This window comes from Apodemus sylvaticus, chromosome 18, assembly GCF_947179515.1.
Source record: "Apodemus sylvaticus chromosome 18, mApoSyl1.1, whole genome shotgun sequence".
In the NCBI taxonomy this organism is placed as follows: Eukaryota; Metazoa; Chordata; class Mammalia; order Rodentia; family Muridae; genus Apodemus; species Apodemus sylvaticus.
In genome coordinates this window covers 22,094,687-22,119,624 of record NC_067489.1, presented here as the reverse complement: position 1 = coordinate 22,119,624, position 24,938 = coordinate 22,094,687, and the positions used below count along the sequence as shown (strand labels likewise).

General features: G+C 41.5%; 1 protein-coding gene across 1 annotated transcript in view; it reads left to right on the top strand.

Annotated features, from left to right (window-relative positions):
- LOC127668801 (disintegrin and metalloproteinase domain-containing protein 18) overlaps positions 1–18,798 on the top strand; it is a 55,447-nt gene extending 36,649 nt beyond the window's left edge. The window contains exons 15-19 of the mRNA XM_052162594.1: positions 940–1,045; positions 2,445–2,631; positions 5,825–5,905; positions 14,416–14,530; positions 18,644–18,798. Of these exons, the coding sequence (XP_052018554.1) occupies positions 940–1,045; positions 2,445–2,631; positions 5,825–5,905; positions 14,416–14,530; positions 18,644–18,798 (644 nt within the window). The remainder of the gene's footprint in view (positions 1–939; positions 1,046–2,444; positions 2,632–5,824; positions 5,906–14,415; positions 14,531–18,643) is intronic.
- The last annotated feature ends 6,140 nt before the right edge of the window (positions 18,799–24,938 follow it).

The following is a 24,938-nucleotide window of genomic DNA, read 5'->3' as shown; positions in this document are numbered from 1 at the left end:
GTCAAGTCAAAACATGGTTAATATAAACACATACAACCATCCTCATCTCTAGCTTTACTAAAATCAAGATCAAGGTCATATTACCATTTCTAAATATGACAAGTAAGATTTAAAATACCTTAGGCAACTAACCACATCTAAGCATGAAATAGTGTAAAAAATCTAAACATATAGTCCATCCCCTCTGAGCTGATCTTGGTACCTTCTTCCAGTTGATGAAATTCTCCTGTTGCCTATGTCTCCTAGGACATTCCTGTGAAAAACATCTGTAATCAATCTTGAAAATCTCATTAACGTGTTTAAATGTCCCTTGTCATACTGCTTGTCTCTAATGTGTTTTTAAGTTGATTTCTCTTTATTTTATCTAAAGAAGATGGATGCTTTCCAACAGAGAGAAAAACTGAAGTCTGGAAGAAATAATGGAGGTGTCTTGGGCTATGGAAGGCAAACACTTCATTTGATTCTGGCTGTTTATTAGTGTTGGTTATTTTACTTGCTCAGCAGTTTAGAGAATTGAATATCATAGGTAATCATACATATAAAATATAATAATTTTTTAAAAAGCAATGTGAATTGTGTCTAAGGAACAATATATGAATTTTCTTCTGGCCTCCATATACAAACACATGCATGTGTACACACACACACACAAAGATGGACATGCGTAAATTTCAACCATCAAGGGGCTGAGGCAGGAGATTTCCAAGGCCAAGGCCAGTCTGAGATATATGATACAAGTAAGTGAATACAACAGTGTAACTTGTAGCAGTGGGCAGAATCCCCTTTGTTTTATGTTATGACATTGGCAGACTGCCCAAGGAAGCCAAACAAAGCATGAAAAATGCACGCCCGTTTTGAAGTGACATTTTATTAGTCTGTCACTAAAGAGCGTGTAATTTGGATTAAAGATAATAACTTAAGAACGTGTTTCCGTTTTAGGTTCTCAAGGTGCTTCCTATGCCTGTTTTGAAAAAGTGAATCTGCCACGTGAAAATCAGGCAAACTGCGATTCTAAAAACTCATACTCGTTACCTTGCGGACAGCAGTATGTATATAAGAAGTAGTTGTTTCTCTGAGTCATGGTACTTTGACAAGAGACATATACTAAGTGACGACAACTAGCAAATTGTATGGTGGGAAAACAATCTCATCAAATGAGTGTGCGAGCTGACAGGTGTGTGTGCGCACTCGCTCACCCGCCCTAAGGCCAAGACTGGAGGTGTGCACATGCGCTTGCCCACCATAAGGCTGCGACTGGACATGTGCGCATGCGCTTGCCCACCCTAAGGCTGCGACTGGACGTATGAGCATGTGAGGATGAGACAGGTTGGGGAATGGAACTGTACTTCAAAGTTCAGAAAACTGGGAGTTCTCTTTTCAACTAAGAATTAAAATTGAGTTGTGTTTTAAGCCTGCAGTTGGCAATAATCCTAAAGTAGGCATTTAATTTGTTGTTTTTTTTTTTTTTTACAACGTAAAATTGAGAGGAAAGAAATCTTCATCTTGTTTGTTGTTTCCAAAAGGCTGACAGGTAAAGCTGTAGAGCATGTCTCGGTGGCTCGATTTGGACTGTTGTAACTTGGTTTATTATAACATGAAACAGCTCCTGGGTCCAATAACAGGAGTAATTACCTTGTTACAAGCGCTGCCAGAAATTCACTTGGATGTTTTAAAAAGTCACAGAGGGGTTGGGAAGATTCTAGCACGGACAGGAAAGTGCCTGTCCAAGTTAGAGCCACAGAACTCACAGGGAGAAAGCCAGATGTGGTGGGGAGATAGAGAAAGGTGGATCCCAGGGACACACTAGCCCATTAACCAGGCTTATTCTGTGAGCCTGAGGCCAGTGAGAAACTTTGTCACAAAAAGTAAAGGTGAATGGCACCTGAGGACTTACACCCAGCACCGTCTTCTGCCCTCCATGTGCATACAGATAAGCACATATGTGCACATATGCACACATGAGCACATATGCACACACGATCACATATGTACACATGGATCTGAGTAATAAATCAAATGTATTGTAAAACTCTATGTGGTGTAGTCATGTGTATAATAATAAAATAATAGTGCATAATCAAAAGGTACAAAAAGAATAAGTGGTTAGGCACCATTGGGAAACGTCAGGTCACAGGTCCAGACTGGCTGAACTGTATGAAAGATGACCACTGAGACCTGTAATAGAAAGTAAAGTTGTGCGGACACGTGTGAATTCAGTACATACATTCCAGGACTGCCACAGTGTTAATTACCTGTTTAAGCATATCTGCTTGTGTTTTTAAAAATCTTATAATGTCATAAAATACTGTTACCATTGCATCATTTTTCTGGTTTCATACTGTTATCCAAACGTTCATGCTACTGTCCATACAATCCTTAATTGGAAGCTGGCATAACTGAAAACTAAAATGATCGTGAAGACTTTTCTGCTTTCCCATTTCCAGGGATGTTCTCTGTGGAAAATTAGCTTGTTTTCGGCCACACAAGAATTATAAAAGCCCTAGTCAATCCGTAGTGTATTCGTATGTCCATGACAGTGTGTGTCTGTCCGTACCTCCTGGGTTGTCTATGAGATCAGACGGCAGAGACAGCGCGTACGTGGCTGATGGCACTGTGTGTGGACCACAAATGGTAATCAATTGACTGGGGATTATATTTAGCTGTGTTAATTTATGTTAATTATCACGATGGCTATCAGTTCGAACCCGGTGCTTGTGTCATCTCCTATATGTCATTAAATGCCAATTAAAGGGAGCCTTAGCATCCCTTTCACCATGCTTTTCAGTCTCTATGTAAAAAACTAACAAGCACCACATGTTTTTAACACAAGAGTCTACTAACCACCAAGTGCTATTGTTCTTTTTTAGACCTAATAGTTTCCAATAGTAAAACTGAGTTTTCAATTCCCCTTACTTCACTGCAAGCCATATTTATATTAATCAAATCATGTGTCTATGTATATGACCAGAGTGAATGTGTGAATAGTTTGGAAGAGCCAAAGCAATACTAGGTGTCTTAGTACAGCTAATGGCTATCACACAAAGACAAGCTCATGTGTGTATGCATATATGCAAATTTCATTCGAGTAGCCATTGTACAAAGAGAGAACTAAAATCCAGAGTTTATCAGTCTAGGGTCTTGAGGGGATCCAGCTCAGAAAAAAACACTATAACAGCCCTGTAAGGTTGAAAGTAGCTATTTATAATCCCTTTTGCCACAGGACAATGGCCTACAGCATTTGCTTGCAAAGCCAGCTCTGGACTACTAAGATCAGGAGATTGTGATCCCTGGGGAAGCTTACCTATACTGAGGAGCCTGGTTCCTGGGGCTGGCTGCCTTGTGCAGTCAACATCCTCTGTGAGCTACATCCAAGAGTTTGCATCTCAGATAGAAGAGGGGAAAGTTTGGAGTATCAGGGAACACTGGTACCTGGCCTGCTTCTCTCATCTGAGAACATCTTAATGACATGAGCTACAATCGTGGAGACACCCACGGGGAAGGCAGTTCTGAGCCAGCGAGAATGCATGCAGCCCTCACTCAGACTACGAGGGAGGAACAGAAGTCTACCCCCCTCCAAATAGATGAGCAAGCCATCAAAAGAGTGTGTCCTTCAGCCCAGACTCTCCAGTGTGACAGTAGCCCCAGACAACTTGATCAGAGTTCCACTTAAGACTGTGAGGCAGGAGCCCCAAGCACTGGGACCCACCTCATGCCAGGCAGTGCGCCCTGTCTCTGTGTCTGCCAGGACAGCATGCCAGCTTTTCTCATCATGAAAGTGGGGACACACAAACTTCCAAAAATGCCAAACATGATCACCTTGTGAAGCAGGAACTTGGTAAACAAGTCTCTAAAAGTGACAGTTGTTAGTTTGTAGAAGAGAGTGTCTTGCTCCTGGGTAGGGACATGCCTGGCAGGGAGACAGTGTTTAAGTCTAGGGCCTGAATCTGTCTCTTTCTCCCTTCTTGGCTAAATTAATTTCTAAGTAACTATATTATTATTAATAATCATTATTATGACAAAAAATTTAAAATATTCATTGGCTTGTCCACTGTTTTTTGGTATAAATGTAACTGATTTTTTATGTTAATGTTACCCTGAAACTTTGCTGAACTTACTGATTAGTTGTATCAAGTTTGGGTGAGTGTTTGCACGTGCACCTGTATGTAATCTGTGAGTCCGTGTATGTTTGCTTATGAATCTGTATGCATTATGTCCTTCTCTGTATGGTTCCGTGTTCATCTGTGTATAGTATGTTAGTGTTTACACAGAATCTGTGTGTAGTTGGTCAGTCTGTGTGTGTTTGCACATTCATCTATGCATAGTCTGTTAGTGTGTGTTTTCATGGGCACCTTTGAGCAGTCTGTCATCCATGTTTGTTTCTATAGCATCTGTGTGCAGTCCCTAAATTGGTGTGTGTTTACAAAGGCATTAGTGTGCAGCATGTGAGACTATGTGTGCTAGTAGATGAATCTGCAGGCAGTCTGTGAGTCTGTGTGTTTGCACATGCATCTGTGTGTGGTCTGTGAGTCTGTGTGTTTGCACATGCATCTGTGTGTAGTCTGTAAGTCTCTGTGTGTTTTTGTTTGCACAGTCAGCTGTGTGCTGTCTTGCTGTATTTGCATGGACATCTGTGTGCAGTCTGTCAGCCTGTGTGTGCTCGCCTGGCCATAGCTTACCGTCTGTCAGTCTGCATATCATGCATTTGCTCAGGCATTTATTTGCAATGTGTCAGTTTGTGAGTGTTTGCACAGCCCAGCCATCCCTGTAGTGTGTCAGCCTGTGTGCATTTGAATATATATCTCTGTGTGATCTAATTACACAGCCGTCTGTCTGCATCCTCGGTGTCTGTGTGTTTACATAGACAACTGTATGCAGTCTGTCAGCCTATGCTTTGACATGAACATCAATCAGTATGCAGTCCCTCAGCCTGTGTGAGCTTACACACACATCTTTTGTGTAATCTGTGTGCACTGGAGGTCAACTACATATATGATTGTGTCGTCTATAAACAAATAATTTTACCTGGATATCTTTTATTTCTTCTTAGTATCTAAATGGATCCATCTTAGAACACTTAATACTACACTGATTCAGTAAATAATATTGAATGTAAGGATCACACGAAAGCTGGTATATGCAATTTGGTATGTGATTTGTTTATTGGTTGTATGGTAATTTTGAGCAAATAATTACAAAGAGATAATTTTCATTCTCATTTGACATTTTCATACGTGAATTACTTAATTCCCCCTTGTGTTAACAATTGAAAAAAAAAGCTTCCAAATAAAATACAAAAAAGGTAAATGAGACCAAGATAATCATATACCCAAATTATCGTTTGGTTGCCACTCTGTCATGAAAAAGTTTGACATTGCCAAAGAAAACAAAGTTAAACTATTTCTCTCTATAATTCCAATAAATGCCACCACAATGACTCAAAGCAATTTACAAATTGTATTTGAAACACAGGCAAAATCATTCTCCAGCCTTCAGGGGACACTTTTGACTTTGTCCAATTACTCGTAACAAATATTAACAGCATAGGAAATGCAGTGAGAATTTCAGACAGTTTAAGCTGTAGGAATCAAAATCCAAACCACATGTGATCTCCATCAGCTCTGAGCAGACACTTATGGCTATTGCTTTGATACCATTGCTGTTGAGGGGATTACATTAGAAAGCCAGAATGTTCGTATTAGAATCAAAGCAAAAAAAAAAATGGGTGAGCAGGTCTTGAATGTCTTTTATGCATGGGTAACACATGGTGGCATTTCTTGCTTTACATGACGTTTGTGACTGGGAAATATTCTGTGTTTAATTTTAGTATTGCATAAATGGAACCTGCAAAGAAGTTAATTTCACTGGAAACGACTGCAACGCCACCAAGAAATGCAAAGGGAACGGGGTAAGTGGCTCTGTAGGTAGTTTCACAGTTCGGACTACTGAGGCACCGGTGACTCAAAGCCAGTGCCCTGTTCTGGAGAACTGACAGCCATGTTGTTCTTTAAAGATGTGTCTATGTCTAGTGGCTTAATATGAGAAAACGAAATGAGTTAGTCTAATGCTGTGAAGTGAACTGGATGCTTCACTTATTTTCGGAAGTGTTTTTATTTCTGTTTTAATCTGGTAGTGTAAAATTCCCATTGCCTGGGCGCTGGGCTTGATTTTCTCAGCACTTACCGGTTTGGGGTGAGAAGGGTCTTTGTTTCCTTATTTTCCTAAAAGCAAACCAGTGTGTAGTATCATCAACAGAAGGCGATTGAGCTTGAAATTATCCAGGTTTATCTGCATTCAGCTTTATAATTTCTAGATGTGTTGGGTTTGGAGTGGGTGGAAGGAAGGCTTAGCATGGCAGAGCCTGCTCCTGCTTTGCTTGAGTTCTCTGGAACTGTGACTGCTGGCAAGGTCTGTGGCCTTCCTCTGTTAGGGTTTTCTCTCAATATTTTATCCTTAGTACTTTTAATAAAGCAAAAGAGAACAGTAGATAGTATTAAATGTTTTTATATTCTCCTTCATTGGGCACACTTTTAGAAATAGATTATTATTTATTTAATTATTTTACTTTGGCCTTTTGAATTTGCTAAAACTTTTTCATTCATGTTTACTTGTATTGTTTCCTATCCATCACTATATATGTATTGTGTTTCAAAAAAAAAACATTTTTAAAGGAAAACTAACTTAAGTGGCTCTAATATTGGACTTCCTTTCCTGTTCTTTGGGTTTATTTTTCTATTTCCTTATCAGTAGCGCAATTTAATGGTTACTGTGCCTTTTTAGTTTATCTGGATCATAAAACTAAGCTATCCATCTTAGCTCTTCTTCAACAATGAAAAGTATTGGTTGTTCTACACACTTTTTTCTTTAAATATATAATATAGCTTGACAGATCTGTGTATTGCTATCCATGAGATAGCTTGCCTGGGACTTGGCTTGGGTTTATGTTGATTCTATGGTTCAACTGGTAAAATCCAGTATCCTAATACTGTTCCATGAGTGTGAACTATCACTCCATTTCTATACATTTGAATATTTTATTTAATCAGATTTTTAGTTTTTTTTAACTTAAATCATATTCATAAACCTTCAGTTCATGAATAACACGCTGTGTGTACATGTGTGGGTGGCATTGTATTTTTAATCCCAGATTCCCATGATCCATTACCATAAGAAACTGATTTACATATTTAAAGTTTGCACCAGACAACCTTGGAGAAAATATTTGTGAGGATTTCTCCACTCCGTGTGGAGTAGTATTGGCGTTGAGCTTTCCCATCATGGTACATGGTGTCTGGCCTGGGAACTAAGTTAAAGCTAGCCAGATAGGGTGAATCTCCTCCCTTTCTGTTTTCATAGATTGTATGTAAGTTGATACTTTTCTCTTAAAAATTTTTATCTAATTTATGAGAGAATAAAACTGGGCTTAATGCTTTCTTTTTCGAAAATAAACATTTATATAATGCTGTTACTTGATATAGAAGAATTCATTGTTTTTCTGTTCACATGCATTTCATGAATTTTTTTTTCCTTTTGGGGAATCAGTCTTAGATCAACAATTCTTGAACATGTTTCATATATTTATTATCCTTTTATTGCCTATAGGTCTATACTGATGGCTAGAGATGAAGCGTGGTTTGTTTGCTTGTTTGAGACAGGGTCTTGCTGTAGCCCAGGCTGGCCCTGAGCTTGATATGTAGCTGAGGTTGACCTGGAGTGCCTGGTCCTTCTGTCTTAGCCTCTCAAGGCCTGGATGACAGGTCTTACCCTCCACCTCTGAGAGCAACCAGGGACAAAGACAATAGTTTTGAGAGTCTCTTGGACCAATGCCAGTGTGTTTTCAACTACAGTAACAAAAAAAAGTTAAAACATATTCTTGATATATGTTTTTCTTGTGTAGGTTTCTAATGTGTCCCTTTCCTTTCCTTTCCTTCCGCCAATAGAAGTGTAGTGTATTTCTTGAATTTCACTTTTAAGTTACTGTGCTTCTCTTTGCATTTTAGTAAAATTGTTATCGCATCTATCGTAAACTATTTGCCACTTGCATTTCCCCGTTATCTATTTCCTTTCACTTTAGTTTGAATACTTTTTTAAAAAAAGATTTTATTTATTTTTATATATGTGAGTACACTGTAGCTGTCTTTAGACACCAGAAGGGGGCATCAGCTCTCTTACAGATGGTTGTGAGCCACCCTGTGGTTGCTGGGAATTGAACTCAGGACCTCTGGAAGAACCGCTGAGCCATCTCTCCATCCTGATTGAATACTTTTTAATTCCTTTTTGTTTTTCTACTTTATACAAAGTGAATTACGGACTGCAACCTTTGGATAATTAATTTTTAATTGACATTTGTTCCTAAACTTTATTCTTTTATGCTGCAAACTCAAATAGAAACGTCCTCCCTTTGTGCACATCTGTATCTTGAACTTTGTATAGTTTTGCATGTTCTGTATAACCGTAATCTCTACATTCTGTGCCTTGTTGGCTTTGGGGGACTTTGAGGTCTCATTTATTATAAGGGATCCTATGCATTATGTCGACTTCATTTCACAAGAGCCATGCTATCGCAAGGGAAATCACATTTTTCTATTTCAGAACAAAGGTTTTGTCATGAAAATTTTCTCCTTTTTATGAGAGACATAGAATTCTATAATAACACCTTGTTCAAAGTCTAGATGGAAAAATATTTTTGAGAGGTACATATTTAGAGGAAAGCTTTGCACTTTCAAATAGATGATCTTTTTTCTAAAGGACTAAAATCTCCACCCCCATGCCCCGCCCCAAGATCATGGAAGTCTCTTGTCCTGCCTACTTCTTCCAGTCTTGCTAGCAAAGTAGACACTGGCTCCCCTAGTGGACACTGGCTCCCTTAGTTTTATATTATTCAGAATCTTATATTGCTCTTCTAATTCCTTCCCCCCTTCCCCCTGGAGATTAGACGTTTTGGCAACAGCCATCTAGGATTGTGGGTTTTGTCCACCTTTCCTATTAGAAAGCTATCTAAATGTGTGGTCTGAAATGCTTTGTCGTCAGAAAAGGTATAGAACAGGATGCATTTGGTATTGGTCTGCTCTAGCTGACTTTCTCAAAGTTGCTAAAAATACAGTAATAAAAAGTAGAAACTAATTCATAAAATGCTGCCAATGGTTGTATAAGCCTAAATAATTTCTAAGTAGTATTCAAATCTTACTTTTGAAACTGTATACTCACATACCTCTTGTTGATACTCCACACAGGAAACAATAGACATGGGTGCACATACACCACACAGGAACCAATAGACATGGGTGCACATACACCACACAGGAACCAATAGACATGGGTGCACATACACCACACAGGAAACAATAGACATGGTTGCACATACACCACACAGGAAACAATAGACATGGGTGCACATACACCACACAGGAACCAATAGACATGGGTGCACATACACCACACAGGAAACAATAGACATGGGTGCACATACACCACACAGGAAACAATAGACATGGGTGCACATACACCACACAGGAAGCAATAGACATGGGTGCACATACACCACACAGGAAACAATAGACATGGGTGCACATACACCACACAGGAAACAATAGACATGGGTGCACATACACCACACAGGAAACAATAGACATGGGTGCACATACACCACACAGGAAACAATAGACATGGGTGCACATACACCACACAGGAAACAATAGACATGGGTGCACATACACCACACAGGAAACAATAGACATGGGTGCACATACACCACACAGGAAACAATAGACATGGGTGCACATACACCACACAGGAAACAATAGACATGGGTGCACATACACCACACAGGAACCAATAGACATGGGTGCACATACACCACACAGGAACCAATAGACATGGGTGCACATACACCACACAGGAACCAATAGACATGGGTGCACATACACCACACAGGAACCAATAGACATGGGTGCACATACACCACACAGGAACCAATAGACATGGGTGCACGTATACCACACAGGAAGCAATAGACATGGGTGCACATACACCACACAGGAAACAATAGACATGGACACACATAGATTTAACATCTTGAAGGAGTGGGGTGGAAGGGAGGTGAGGAGGTGACCCAGTGGGTGTTGTGAGATACTTTTACTGGGAAATAGGAAAATGTCTATTCACCTCAGCTGGAGAAAGGATGATAGGGCAGAGTCAGAATACTACCAAAGCCTAGCTTGTTGAACCAATAGGTTTTATTGGAGTAAGTTACAGGAGAATGGCTGAGGGGTTTCTTCTGGGAGCAGAAACAACTCAGGATAGCTAGATCATCAAAGCTCACCCAGCATGGGTGACAGCTCACAAATCTGGGAACCTGGAACACACTGCACAGTCTACAGGCAACTCAACAAGTTGAGAATATGCTTTCCAGGTATCTCAGGTGATCTAAGTCTCTTCCAGGCAGCCTGGCTGGTCTGACAATGTCTCTCAGTGGTCCTTAGTGCTTATATATACTCTTAAGCAGGAAGGGATCTAGTGAATCTATTCAGCTTCAGGGACTTCCTGAAGCCTTTGAGTTGTTTTCTTCCAGAACTTTTGAGGCTAGCCCTCACTGTATAGCCCAGGCTACCTTTGGTTTATCTGAGTGCTGGATTACAGTAGTAGATCACCACATTTTATTGTTCATGGTTAATATTTTCTTTTGCTTCTGTTTTCTTTTAGAAAAAATTAATGGCATACAAATTGTTGATCAGTTCTTGAAAGGAAGCCAGGTTAGGAAATTAAAGTATCCATGTCAGTTCATAGTAGATGTGTCCAAACTAAAGAAATAAGGCAATATTTGTGAGGGCTGGAGAAGTGACTCAACAGCTGCGAAGGCTTGTTGGTCTTCCAGAGGATCTGAGTTCAGTTCTCAACCCCCACACTGGATGCCTCACAATCTCCTGTGACTCCAGGTGTAGGGGCTCCAACAACCTCTTCTGATCTCTACAAGCTCTGCACTCATCCCCACACCCCACCAGCACATACATACACACATACATACATACATACATACATGCATGCATATATGCATATATACATGCATACATACATACTACAATAGTAGATCTCCATATGGTTTTAAAAGGGGCTTTAGTGTTAGTTGTCCTCCCCATAGACCCACCTTTGGCCTGCTCTTCCATCCCCCTCTGCACTTAATCTTCCTATTTCTTCCCCCTCCCCATTTTCTCTCTAAAATACTATGTTCATTTTCATCTCCTTGTGAGGGTCTCTCCTCTCCCTGGTCCCTTACTAGATTCCCAACATCCATACTTCTTTGGATTGTAGCATGCATACCTAACAGAAAGCATGTACTATTTGGTTTCTGGTCTCTGGGTTGCCCCAAGGCATCCATTTGCCTTTAACTCTCATAATTTCATTTTTCCTAGTTGCCAAGTAATATTCCATCATGTAGATGCACCACAGTTCCACATTCCATTCATCAACGACAGACACCTAGGCTGTTTCCAGTTACTAGCTATTATGAGTAGGGCAGCAATGAGCACGGCTGAGCAGTGCCTCTGTAGTAGGAGGCGGTGTCCTTTGTGTGTATTCCTAAGAGTGGTACCAATCTTTAGGTAGATCAGTTCTCTGCTTCCTGAAGATTCTCCACGTTGAATTTCATAGTGGCTACACCATGTTGTACTCCCACCAGCAATGAATAACTGTTCTCCTCCCCCCCACACACACACACCTCACTGACACATGCTCTAATATGTTTTATTGATCTTGGCCATTCTGACTGGGGTACAAGAAAATCTCAAAGTAGTTTTACCTTGCATTTCCCTGGCCACTAAGAATGCTGAACTTTAAATGTTTCTCGGCATATAATGGGGGGACAGATGCCTCAACTAATGTCACTGACTAAAATGTCCAGGGCCAGGAAAAGGTTACATCTTGAGTCATTGGCCATAGGGGTTCCATGAACACTCCAAACATCACAGGCTATTGCCAAGTCTATTAGACTCTCTTCACATCTCGGTGGTAAGGCCTTATTGCTGAAGACAATACTTAGTTATGCCCTCGATCATGGAGAAGTCAAGCTGGTGTCCAGTTAGAAACATCTCCCTTAGTGCCCATCAGTCATATTGCTGGAAGCTACTCTGCAGCTGGACAGAAAGGTAACCATCAGCGTTACCCAGTTACAAACCCTGTGACCTATAGCAGTGGTCTGCCAGCATGAAAACCTGCGCCGATACAGCAGTGCCACAACCATCATGATTGTAACCATCCACCTTCCGACCTCAGTTGAGGCCCACTCTACGAAATGGAACCAATACCTGACAAGAGTGGTCCAGAAGCTGAGATTGGAAAAGCCATGGACCTAGGGGAAACACGACTACTGTTATTCTGTTAAACAAACACAGAAATAAAAGGACTCAGCATAAGCTATTGCTACATCTGTAGATCCGTGTCTCACTCACTCAGCCTTTACTAGAGAAGCTTTTCCTTTCAGTAGAAGGGACTTAGCATAATGGCCCACACCTGGACAAGGTGTAGACACCGAGAAACTTTGGAGCACTAAATGCTAAATTGGAATCATCATCAAACCCTCCACTCAAGGTTCAAGGGTCAGGGGTCAGGGATCAGGGGTCTATGAGGAAGAGAAGGCTGGGGTCGAGGGGGGGGGTTGGGGGGGAGTTGTAAGACCTGGAGCTGATGGTTGACTCCATGGGAATGGAATCTTCTAGACAGAAGAGCACTGATCCACACATTAACTCACAGGACTGACTCATAGGACCAGCACAGGTTTGGGTAGATGGGGTCTCAGGACTGGGAGAGAGAGGTGAACACAGCGTCCAACCCCTAAGAACCTATTTCTGTAACGGATCCCTCCTGGCCAATCTTTTCTTCTTCAAAAGAGTGGCACTAAAGACATCACCTGTACCACAGGGCAGGCCCCATGTAGTTGACCAAGACAAATAAATTCCCGAGTTTGGGGTTTTATGGGAATGGGGTAGGCTTTTCTGTTTTGTCTGGCATGTTTCTCTTATTTATTTATTCTTTTTTTTAATTCTTTTGAGAGAGAGAGAGAGAGAGAGAGAGAGAGAGAGAGAGAGAGAGGGAGAGAGAGAGGGAGAGGAAGCGAGAGAACATGAAGTTGGATGTATAGAATCTGGGAGGAGTTAAAGGAAGGGGAAACAATCAAAATACACTGAATATTAATATACTGAAACTTAAAAACGTTTAAAAAGAAAAACATAATAAAAAAGAAAAGCTTTTTTAAAAAAGTATAAGTAGGATTTTGTCATAAATAAAATATACTTTAAAATTGAATCTTTTTAAAAGGCTTATTTAGGGGCTGGAGAGATGACTCGGCAGGTAAGGCTTGCCATTCTCTCTCAGGGGACCTGAGTTCAGCTCCTCAGCCACAGCCATTGACCCACAGCATCCTATAGCTCAAACTGCAGGGGAGGGGCTCAGAGGCCTCTGCTCTGCTTGGGTACCTCATTCGTGTGCACACATCACACACATTACAAGTGATCAAAGTATTCTTAAAAGATATTTGTGAAAATGATTGATTCATCTCTATGAACGTAAAGATCATATGCTAGTTAGTTTTGTTCTTTTGGTTTTGTTCTGCTTTGCTGCTGTTGGTCGGTTGGTTGGTTTGGTCGGTTGGTCAGTTGGTTAGTTTGTTTGGCTTGGTTTGGTTGTTTGGCTGGTTGGTTTGGTTTGGTTTGGTTTGGTTGGTTTGGTTGGTTGTTGCTTTGGTTGTTTGGTTTGGTTAGATATTTTGTTTGGTCGGTTTGGTTGTTGTTGGCTCCTTGAGTTAACTTGGAAGAGGGAGCCTCAACTGAGAAACCCCCTCCATCTGATTGTCCTATAGGCAAGTCAGCAGTGCATCTTCTTGACTAATGATTGGCGTGTGTGGCCCAGTCCACTGTGGGCGATGTCACCACTGGCAGGGGGTCGGTCCTGGGTTGTGTAAAATAAGTCACTGAACAAGCCACAGGGTCAGGACAGGCAGCAGTGGCCTCTGCTTCAGCTCTTCCTTCTAGGTCCCAGCCTCGAGCTCCTGCTGACAGGGTTGAGCTGCCAAGTGGGAGCCCAGATACACCCTCCCCATCCCAAGTTGCTTTTAGTCATGTTGTTTATCACGGCAATAGAAAGTACAGACTGGCATGTATGTCATAAATGTATTACATCTCAGTTTCAGAAGATTATCAGAGGAGATAAAGCACTTTTTAAATATAGACGATAGGAATTAAAATGTGTTTCCACATTGTGGTCATTATGCCCTTTGCTTTTGCCACTGTGGTTTAAATGACTTTTTCTAACACACTCCTTATACTCTATAGCTACAAAAACCTTAAAAATATCCAATGTATTTCAGTCACTTATATCAGACCTAAGTACTAAGATGATTCAAAATGACTGCATATTTTTCCATTTTAGATATGTAATAACTTTGGTAATTGCCAATGCTTTCCTGACTACAGGCCTCCAGATTGTAAATTACAGATTGGATCACCAGGGGGCAGCATCGACGATGGAAACGTTCTCAGAACTGGTCAGTGAAAATAAACTTCCAAAGCAAGTAGTGTGTTGCTCTCTGTGGTATTAATCAATAATTGATGGTGGTGGTGGTGATGATGATGATGACGATGATGATGATGATGATGATGATGGTGATGGTTATGGTGATGATGGTGGTGATGATGATGATGACAACAACGACGACGATGATGATGATGATGATGATGATGATGATTTTGACATCTTAGTCAAATCTTTCACAGTCCAATTACAAATAAATTAATTTGGTACCATATTTGTAATTAATTTTCTCAGAGGCATTCAACCAACTTAATGAAGTCAACGGAAATAGAATTGTACTCTTAGTTTTAATAAATGTCATTAAGTAAATTTTATAAAGTCACACATAGATTAATAATATTAATAATAATAATTCATACGATTAAAACTAAACATTATTAAAAAGCAACTCTGGAATACACTGTTCATTCTGAATGAAACTTAGAAAAAGGTACAGCAAAATATATAAATGCATTCCTACTTGGAAATAACGTTCAGTCACATTCTGAATACATGCTCGAAGTGTCCTTGTTTCTATGGTGAATAAAAGAAGTATCATAAGTTACTTGCCAGTTCAATCATTCATTCCTTCATACATTCCCTCCACAAGGATATTATAGGTGCTTAGAGAAGAAATAATATTGAGATCCACATTCCAGAAAGTCTACATATACAATAACATGGAGGTTTAATAATGAAAGTATATTACCCAGTAAGCAATGGTGTTAGCTACATTGGCCTGAAGTAGCCATACCAAGGGATGATGAATAAATTTATTTATATATCACATATTTGAAAATAACGATGACTGAAACATGGTCGTGACATAGCACATGAAATGAAAGGTTCCAGGATACTGTAAAAAGTTTTATGGGAGAGTCAGGGGTTGATCAGAGCATGAATACAATCTGTTAAACAAGTATAGTTAGAGCACATGACTGTAATGTTAACACACTGGAGTCTGAAGCAGGGGAATTGCTACAAGTCTGAGGTTTGCCCAGGCTAAAGTGAAAGACCCTAACTGTGTTAGTTAGAGTTCCTCTGGCTGTGCTCACACACCGTACTCGCCCAACTTTGAGCTCTCTCTTTTCCTGTCCCAGTGATGGCAGGGTCCCCTCCAGGGTCTGTGACATTGCCAGCCCCCGTTTCCTTGCCAAGGCAAGCACTGGAGCGCTCATGGTTCACGGCGGGGGAGACTAATGCCTGCTTCTCTTCCTGCAGTCATGTGCACAGCGCTTTCCAGCACCGCGAACACTTTCCAGTAGAGACAGAACTTCTAGGAAGCAACAGATTGACATTGTTACATCCCATAATTGAATTATGTGACGTCTTCAGCAATAGGGTCCCAACATCGCATTCTAGGGGGTAGCCAGGAGCATCCACCAAAGCCTGCAATGCTTGTTGAATCTGTGACGGCTCATTGGCCAAAAACTCCAAAAGAGGTAGCCCACTCCTGATAGCAAACTTTATTCGTTTGCTTCTGGTGTCTCGTGGAGGCGTTATTATCTCATTCTTGCATAAATCTATTTAAACTCTGGGCTGTGTGTACGTGTGCGTGTGCATGTGCGTGTGCGTGTGCGTGTGCGTGTGTGTGTGTGTGTGTGTGTGTTAGAAAACTTCTACAGTAGTAATTTCCATGACTTTCTCAAGAAATCCTTAGTGCTAGTTGTCCCTCCCTGTATCTCCCCTACCCTGCCTTCCCATCCCCCACTCTACTATATCCCTTCCTATTCCTTTATTCCTCTTTAACCCTTTAATCACTGTGTTTTATCTCCCTCCTGTGGCCCTTTACTAATTTCCTGACTTCTCTAGCTGTTCCAAAAAAAAGAAAAAAAAAATCCAATACCCTTGAATGTTTTCCTTCCTGGGTCTGGGTTACCTCACTTGGAATGGTTAGTTCCAGTTCCATCCACTTCCCTGTGAGTTTCATTTTCCCTAACATCTCAACAATATTCCATTGTGTAGCCACCCCACATTTTTATTTACATTCACCAGTTAATAGATGTTTAGCTTTTCCCACTCGCTGGATATTATGAGTAGAGTGGTAATGAAGATGGATGACCAAGCGTGGTAGAATAGAGGCCTTTGGGTATGTGCCCAGGATTGGTGGAACTGGATAATGGGACAGATGTATTTCTAGCTTTTTTTTTTTTTTTTTTTTTTGAGAAACCTTGCTGATTTTTACAGTGGCTGCACAATTTTGCCTTCCTCCCAGCAGTGGATAAATATTCCTGCTACATCCACACCAGTATTTATCATCATTTGCATGTACGCATGGGAGGGGTGTTTTCCTGATTATTTTGACTAGGATGGAATCACAAAGTAGTTTTAATTTCTAGTTCCCTAATGGCTAAGGATGAACATTAAAAAAAAAAATGTTTCTCAGCCATTTGCGTTTTGTCTTTTGAGAACTCTGGTTGGGTCTACGCTCCAGTTTTTAGTTAGGCTGGTTTTCCTTTATGTTGGGGGGGGGGCATTTGTTTGTTTGTTTTTTTGTTTGTTGTCCTCTCTATATCCTAGATAGGAACCTCCTGTTTGACATAAGTCTGATAAAGGCATCCCCATTCTGTAAGCTGCCGCTAAACCCAAACCACCGCACCTTGGCTGTTCAGAGGCTTCTCAGTCTTACGAGGTCCCGTCTGTCAATTGTTCATCCGGGCATTTGCATCACTGGGCTCCTGTTCAGGAAGTCCTTTCTCAGGCCAACAAGTTCAAACCTAGTCACCATGTTTGTTTGTTTTTTTCTTCTTCTTCTGCCGGATGCACAGGATAAGGATTTCTGTTGAAGTTTTCTGTCCATCGGAGTCACTAGACTCTAATTCTTACAGAGGGAGAGATGAGGAACTAGTCTTTATTTTGTACTTACCCAGCTTGAAGAGCGCCACTTATTGAAGAGTCTGTCTCTTACCCAGTGTGCATGTCCTGTCTCTTCGTAGACACTCGGGTGCCTGTAGCAGTGCAGGCTTGGATTTGGGTTTTCAGTTCTATTCCGTTGACCCAAGTGTCTGATTTTACACCATTCCCTGGCTATTTTATTACACTAGCTTTGTAGCATAAATTGAAATCTGGGATGATAATCCCTTCAGCAGACTTTTTTTTTTAATTCTTTAATATTATCTTGGCTATCCTATGACTTTTGCATTTCCCTGTGAAATGTAAGATTTTTTTTTTCAGTTTCTGTGAAGTATTGCTTTGGGATTTTGATGTAGAGCACATTGATCTGTAGATTTCTTTTGATCAGTGGTCCATTTTCACAATATTGATCCTACCAATCCATGAGCAAAGGTGGTCTGTCTTCTGAGATCTCCTTCCGTTTTGTTTTTTCAGCTTCATAAATCTTTCATTGCATGAATCTGTCACTGCTTTGGTTGTATTTATTCCAAGATAGCTCGCACTTGCACACAGAGGTGGTGTAGGCACAAAGAGGAGTTCTTGTTCGCATAAAATGTTAATACTACATGAAAAGACACGGTTTTATAAAATGTGTTCATCCATGGAGAGAAGCTTATCTAGCAAGGCAGGGGATAAAAGTTTTATAACAAAATTTCTCTTGGCGGTTCACTTAAGCTTTATTAACAGTGAATTCTTCAATATTTAAATGAGAGTTACTATTAAGTTATTCTTAAAATACGAGTTTGAATCAGGTTGAGCAGACCTGGTTCTTCCAGAACTTGTGACTCTGTGAGGAAAACCTTCCTTCAGTGTCTTTTTTTTTTTTTTTTTTTTTTTTTTGCAGTGTTTGAAATACACAACCATTGTCCATGTCCACAGATATGCTGCTGTGGACACGGGACTCCTTTCCTCCTTAATCTTTTCCTCCTTTCTAGAAGAGTTTAGAGCTCTGGGGTATAGGTAGGTTGGTCAGTGGTATCTTTTGAATTATTGGTATTACCAGTGAGCCACATGAAGTGAACTTCATTCCAAGCAAGTATACAGCACCAGAATATTTAAATAAATATGTAGAAAATATCAATGGGAGAAAAAAACCCTATGGAAAATGTATCATTTGCCAAAGTATTAGCCGTGTCACACACGTGAGGTTAACACAACTCAGGTCAACCTGTCCTTTCTGGCGTTTCCTTTCCAGACATGTATTTGACTGCAAAGCGCCTGAGTAAGCATGAGGACAGCTGGGTGATCCTGGGCTTCTTCGTCTTCCTGCCTTTCGTCATAACCGTCCTTATTGGGATCATTAAGAGGAACAAAAGGAAAGTCGTGCCTCAGAGAGAAGAGGAAATGTGAGAATGTGAGGGGTAAATATCGCCGGCGTTCACATACCGGGTTAATGGAGCTGCGCCTTTAGTAGCTTTGTAAACTCATCCTTACGACCTCTAACATCTTATCATTCCCTGTTCTACATGGGTGCCCTGGATCCACACCGCACCGGGAACTCAACTTTCCAGATGACACTAAAATCTGGCCATTGCTGTAACTTTTCCTCTGCGCTATGTCTAACCCATGCCATGAAGCTGAACTTCAAGGAAAAAAAACCTTTCCTGGTGTAGGCATAATATTGAAACTAGTTCATTAATAAATTAATTTCATATTTCATAATCCTTCCATATTTGCCTCAGTTGCTACCAAAGCCTTACAAGCTGTTCTCTGTATCCATGCACACGTTCTGGTTTGTGCTTCAGTCACAGATGGTAAGAAACTCTGGCATTCCCAAGTCCTACGCTCTGTCTTAGGCCTTTTGCTGCTATTTTAACTGGGGCCGTCAGTAAGAGGCCAAAAAAAGAAGCTATAAGGGAATCTTCACAAGTGTAGTTCTTAAACCACTGGAGTAAGGAACACTGTAAGCTGACACCACAGAGCCATTACCCTGGCATCCACTTCCTGGACCATGTGACCAAACTGCCCACATCAGATGACCCTGATTTCCATGGTTTGTGATGGCAGAGATTGTGTAGTTGGTCATTATATACACAGCCATTTCTAGTGAGACCACACAGGGGCTGGTCTGTTAAGCCCTGGTCAGGCAGTTAAACCCCGGGGTGTTCTCCCTCTGCGTGGAGAAGCATGGGGCAATGACATCATAGCAAGTGAGTGTTACACTGGGAGAAAATCCAGCAAGAAGAGAGTTTCCTGAACCACTGGCTGAAAGTGGCTGAGTTAGTGTCTTAGCTATTCTGATACAGGAAGTGTGAGTGGAAACCCTGAACTGCTTCTTTTGTGGTTTGTAGTAATTTGGCAGTAACGGAAATTGTCCTTGGCCTAAAGGGCAAATAAAACATTTAGCAACAGGGTCTATGGTTGATTGTAATTGCATACAGGTCTATCATTTTCAGCCCAAACTTCATGCAGAATGCTCTGTGGGGTTCCTTTTTGCTCTGTGGGTTTCCCTGATGTAGAGGGAAAGAGACTATTTGTAGTCAGTGTGGTTACAGGCTGGCAAGTTGCAGAGGCCGCTTCAGTTCTGGGTAAACCTCCTCAGCTCCAGGAGGACAGAGAAGGTTTTCAGGCTGTTCTGATAAAAGATTAGAAAGCGGGGCTAGAGATATGGGTCACTGGTTGGAACACTCGCCGCTTTTCCAGAGGACACAAGGTTAGATTCTGACAACCTGCATCGTGTAGCTCACAGCTGCCAGTAACTCCAGCTCTGGGGAACTTGATGTTTTCTGGCTTCTGTGGTCACCTCAGTCAGGTACACATACCTAAACATGCACACACATGCATATGCATACATACTCACATATATACACATACATATGCGTGCATAAACACATGCACTTAGAAACTAATAAAAATAAATCCTTAAAAAAAATTAGACAGGGGAGATGGTCCTTTCCAGATGAGTGCAGAATCCGGTTCGCCCTTTGGACTTACCCCCCTGAGAGTCCAGCGCGGAAGCGAATAATACTGCGTTGCAAATGAGGTCTGGAGAGGCCCAGGCTCAGAAAGGCTAAGTGCCTGGATGCCTTCCTCATTGTTTATAGAAAGCCGGGCGTCCCTTGTGCATTTAGGGGGGCTGTTGACAGTTATGGGGTCATAACATGTGCTGCTTTTTGAGGCTGCTTTTCCAAAAGCCACCAGTTGGTTTGGTTGCCACTCTTTGATGTGCCACAGAAATCCTGCCTGTGACCTCTCTGCAACTGCAAATGGCGCTGGAGTAACCAGGGCCTGTGACTCACCCCTCCCTGGCCCAGGGCTTAGGTGTGTTAATCTGAAGCACCCTGTGAAGGTGCCACACATCGTGAATATACATCCGGCACTTCCAGGAGTTTCCTGGCCACCTAGTAGAGGCTGAGAGGTTTGGAAGAAGTGATTCCCCTCCTATCTCCACAGTGAAATTACCCTCCACACAGCCTTTGGTGATCAACTTTAGCAACTTAAAATGTGCAATATTTGAATCGGCCACAAGATGGCGACATACATTTATCATAACAAAATGACCTGGCAGAGTCCTGTTCCTTGATAGAACTGAATTAAAAGTTCTACCAAATGCATCCCTAGACATTTGCCAACGCTTTTCTTTTGGTTTCTATTTAAGGCTAAGAAATACTATATTTCATTTTTCGTATTTAGATATTGAATACACAGATTATAGATGGACAATTTTTGCAGCAAAGTTACAAAGTACAAAGTTTGAAAGTTTTAATTCTGTTATTAAATATGTATATGGCAGTATTCATGTATGTGTGTGTATGTCTGTATCTGTATATGTGTCTGTGTGTATCTGTGTATGTGTATATCCGTGTATATACTTATGTTCCTATCACTGTGATAAAACAACTTCACTATAAGCAACTTGGGAAGGAAAGGATTTGTTTCTGCTTACAGTTCCATATCACAGTCCATCACTGAGGGAGGGCAGAGCAGGAACTTGGGCAAGAAACTAGAGGCAGGAACTGAGGCAGAGGCTGTGGCCTGGGCTCTGCACCATCAATCAGGAATCTAGAAAATGAATGCACCACAGGTTTGTCCAGAAACCAATTTGGTGGGAGCATTTTCTCAATTAACTTTTCCATCAGCTTGTGTCAAGTGACATAAAACTGTCAGCACAATGCATGTGAATGAGTGTGTGAGTCTATGTGTGTGAGTGTCTGTGAGTGTGCGTCTCTGTGTGTGAGCCTGTGTGTGTGTGAGTGTGTATGAGTGTGTTTGTGTGTGTTTGTATGAGTATGAGTGTGTGTGTCTGTGTGTGAGTACATGTATGTGTGAGTATGTATAAGTGTGTGTGTGAGTTTGTGTGTGTGTGAGTGTCTGTGTGAGTGTGTGTAAGCATGTGTGTGAGTTTGTCTGTGTGTATGGATATACGTGTGTGTGTGTGTGTGTGTATGTGTGTGTGTGTGTCTGTGTCTGTGTGTAAGTACATGTAAGTTTGTGTGTGTATTAGTGTGTGTGTAAGTTTATGAGTGTATCTGTGTATGTGTGTGTGTCTGTGTCTCTGTGTGTGAGTGTGCATGTGTGTGTGTTTGTGTATGTGTGGATATATGTGTGTGTTTCTGCGTGTGTGTGTCTGTGTCTGTGTGTGTAAGTACATGTAAGTTTGTGTGTGTATTAGTGTGTGTGTAAGTTTATGTGTGTGTCTGTGTGTGAGTGTGAGTGTGTGTGTCTGTGTCTCTGTGTGTGAGTGTGCATGTGTGTGTGTTTGTGTGGATATATGTGTGTGTTTCTGCGTGTGTGTGTGTGTGTGCGCGCGCGAGCGCGCAGGCTGAAGTCTGTATCAAGTTCCTTCTTCTATTGTTTTCTGTCTTATTTTCTCAGACAGGAGTTCTCACAGAACCTGAACCTTGTGATTTGCTTAGGCTGGCCGGCCACTATATGCTGGTGATCTTCCTGTCTACACCTCCCAGTACTGAGATTTCAGGTGCTCCTACCACACCTATCTGCCTTTTTACGTGGGCGCTGGGGGTCCGGCTCACCTCCCCATCCTTGCACTACAAGTACATTCCTCACTGAACCACGGCCTCAAGAACTGAACTGTAACTCGAGGGCAGCGAGGACGGCCGACTCTGTACTTCAGACACCATCACAGCAAAAACGTGTTCTTTGAAAATAAGCAATTAAATACTGGAAACTGTCATCAGTACTCAAATTACCAACCTGAGCAGTAGCTACAGAAATGGATGTTCTTTCCTTGCTAAACCCTGTTCCAGCGGTCCTCAGCCTTCCTAAGGCTGTGACCCTTTTAATACAGTTCCTCTTGTGGTGGTGACTCCCTAATCAGATGTTATTTTTGTCGCTACTTCATAAATGTAATTTTACTACATTTATGAACTGTAATATAAATATCTGTGTTTTCTGGTGGTCTTGTACAACCTCTGTGAAGGAGATGCTTGGTCCCCGGAGGGGTCATGACTCACAGGTTGAGGACCACTGCTCCTCTCACTTGTGAACTCTATATTAATTCTCTCCCTCTCTCTCTCTCTCTCTCTCTCTCTCTCTCTCACACACACACACACACACACACACACACACACACACACACACTATACTCTTTCACTTAGTTTCCTTAACCCAGGACTTTACCCCGCAGAAAGTAAAGTGTGTTAAACTGGGCAGACCAGGAAGACCATGCCTGTTAGCCCAGGATTTAGACAGGGGTAGAAGCAAGAGGATGGCGCTTCATAAAATCTACCAGTCTTTAAAACAAACAAAAGGAAGAAAGAAAAGAAAAGATTCAAACTTAGAAGAGGAAATGTGTCCTTGTTGTCTCTTGGCCATAATCTGTTTGCCCAGAATGCAGATTCTAATAAGTAGTAAATAAAAAGATAGACGCTCTCTCTCTTTTGCACTTCTTGGACAGTTCCCTAGAATTAAGCTGGTTGGTCAGGGTGCTCCCATGACCCATTAATTTTTACTGTTTGTGTTAGGTGTGAACCCAGCTGCAGGTCTGGCTCCTGACCCAGTTGTGAGTCTCTCCTTTCCTCTTTGTTGCAGAGATTCACTGCACCAGAGATCGGCCGAGGAGGTTAGCAGTGGATGGACCGAAGGAGGAAGTGTGTGTGCTAATCTCTCTGTTACCTCTGGAAATGCTTTAAATCTCCAACTTTTGGAAAATAAAACTGGCGTACACATGGGTGAGGCTCTTATGTGTCTCTTCAAAGGCTGTGGACGGCAGGTGACAAGTGGGCCAGGGTGACTGGTGGCACGTCTAAAGTCCCCCCTACTGGAAACTCCTAGAGCCACAGACCCAGGCCCAGGCCAGTTTAATATGTTTAAGAAAGACAGAGGTAGGGCAAGAGTCGGGAATGAAAACCAGTTAGAGTTTGTACTATAGAAAGATAGAAAAGGCATGGTTAAGTCCAAAGGTGGCTATAGGTCCATGATAACCCTTGAGTGGGATCTGCTAGAAAAGGGGAAGAGAAGGCAGGGACAGGGGCATCGCATTGAGAGAAGTGAGAAGGAGGGGGGCAATGTGACTGTCCCACAGATAAGTGCATGGGCAACAACCGTGTTGGCTCCATTACAGGCAACACGGGATCTCACACAGAATGGAAAACACCACCCAACCACAGCTACCAAACCCAAGTCAGAACAAGCAAGTGACATCAGCAGACGTCTACTCAATACAGAAATATGATCATTTTGAAACATTTCCAGAAAGATCACTGTAGACCCAAATAGCATCAAAGATAAGTTCTAACCGACATCAGAGGGGAAGTTGATACCAATTCTACAGAAATTCTTCCAGGAAACTAAGATCACGATGCCCACCCCCTTTTCCCCCTCCAATAAAAAAACAGCATCATATGGTAAACAAAAATATTCACTGAAAAAGCTTTGGCAAAGAGAAAAACTTAGGACCCATGAGCACCAAATTAAGGTCGCTGTAACTCAGACCTGGATTAATTCCACAGGGCAATTAGGAAGCTTGTGAGCCTCAAGATAATTCAGAGGCACCAGGTAGAGTATGTGAGTACTCTCCAAAGGCCAAGTAACCTTTCCAACTGGTATACCTCATCATCATCATCATCATCATCACCACATCATCATCATCATCATTTAGCATTTTCCAAATTATTCATTTTACTTAGAATTTTATGTTTCTTGAACCAATACTATGCAGCTGTGTGAAAGTGCCCGTCGTTTTTCTCTCCTCGTCTCCCAGTCCCTGAGCACATTTTCCCATTTGGTATCATCTTTTGCTACATGGGGAGTGCAAGGCTAGTCTCAGCTTGAACATTATTTCAAACAAAAAATAAAAACATATGTTCCCATATCTGTTCGTTGGCATGGCCAAGAACCTAGACACAGACCACGCGAGGCTTTAATTCCACCCTTCATCCCAGTGTCGTGAGTGTAGTCCCTCACCTTACTGATTCTCTGTGACTCTTCCCATTCTCTGTCTTCACAATTCATATGTCCCTGTGCATCAAAGAAACACAAAATATAAGGCAAGGTCTAAAACCTCGCTTGCTTGAGGCCTAGGGAAAATG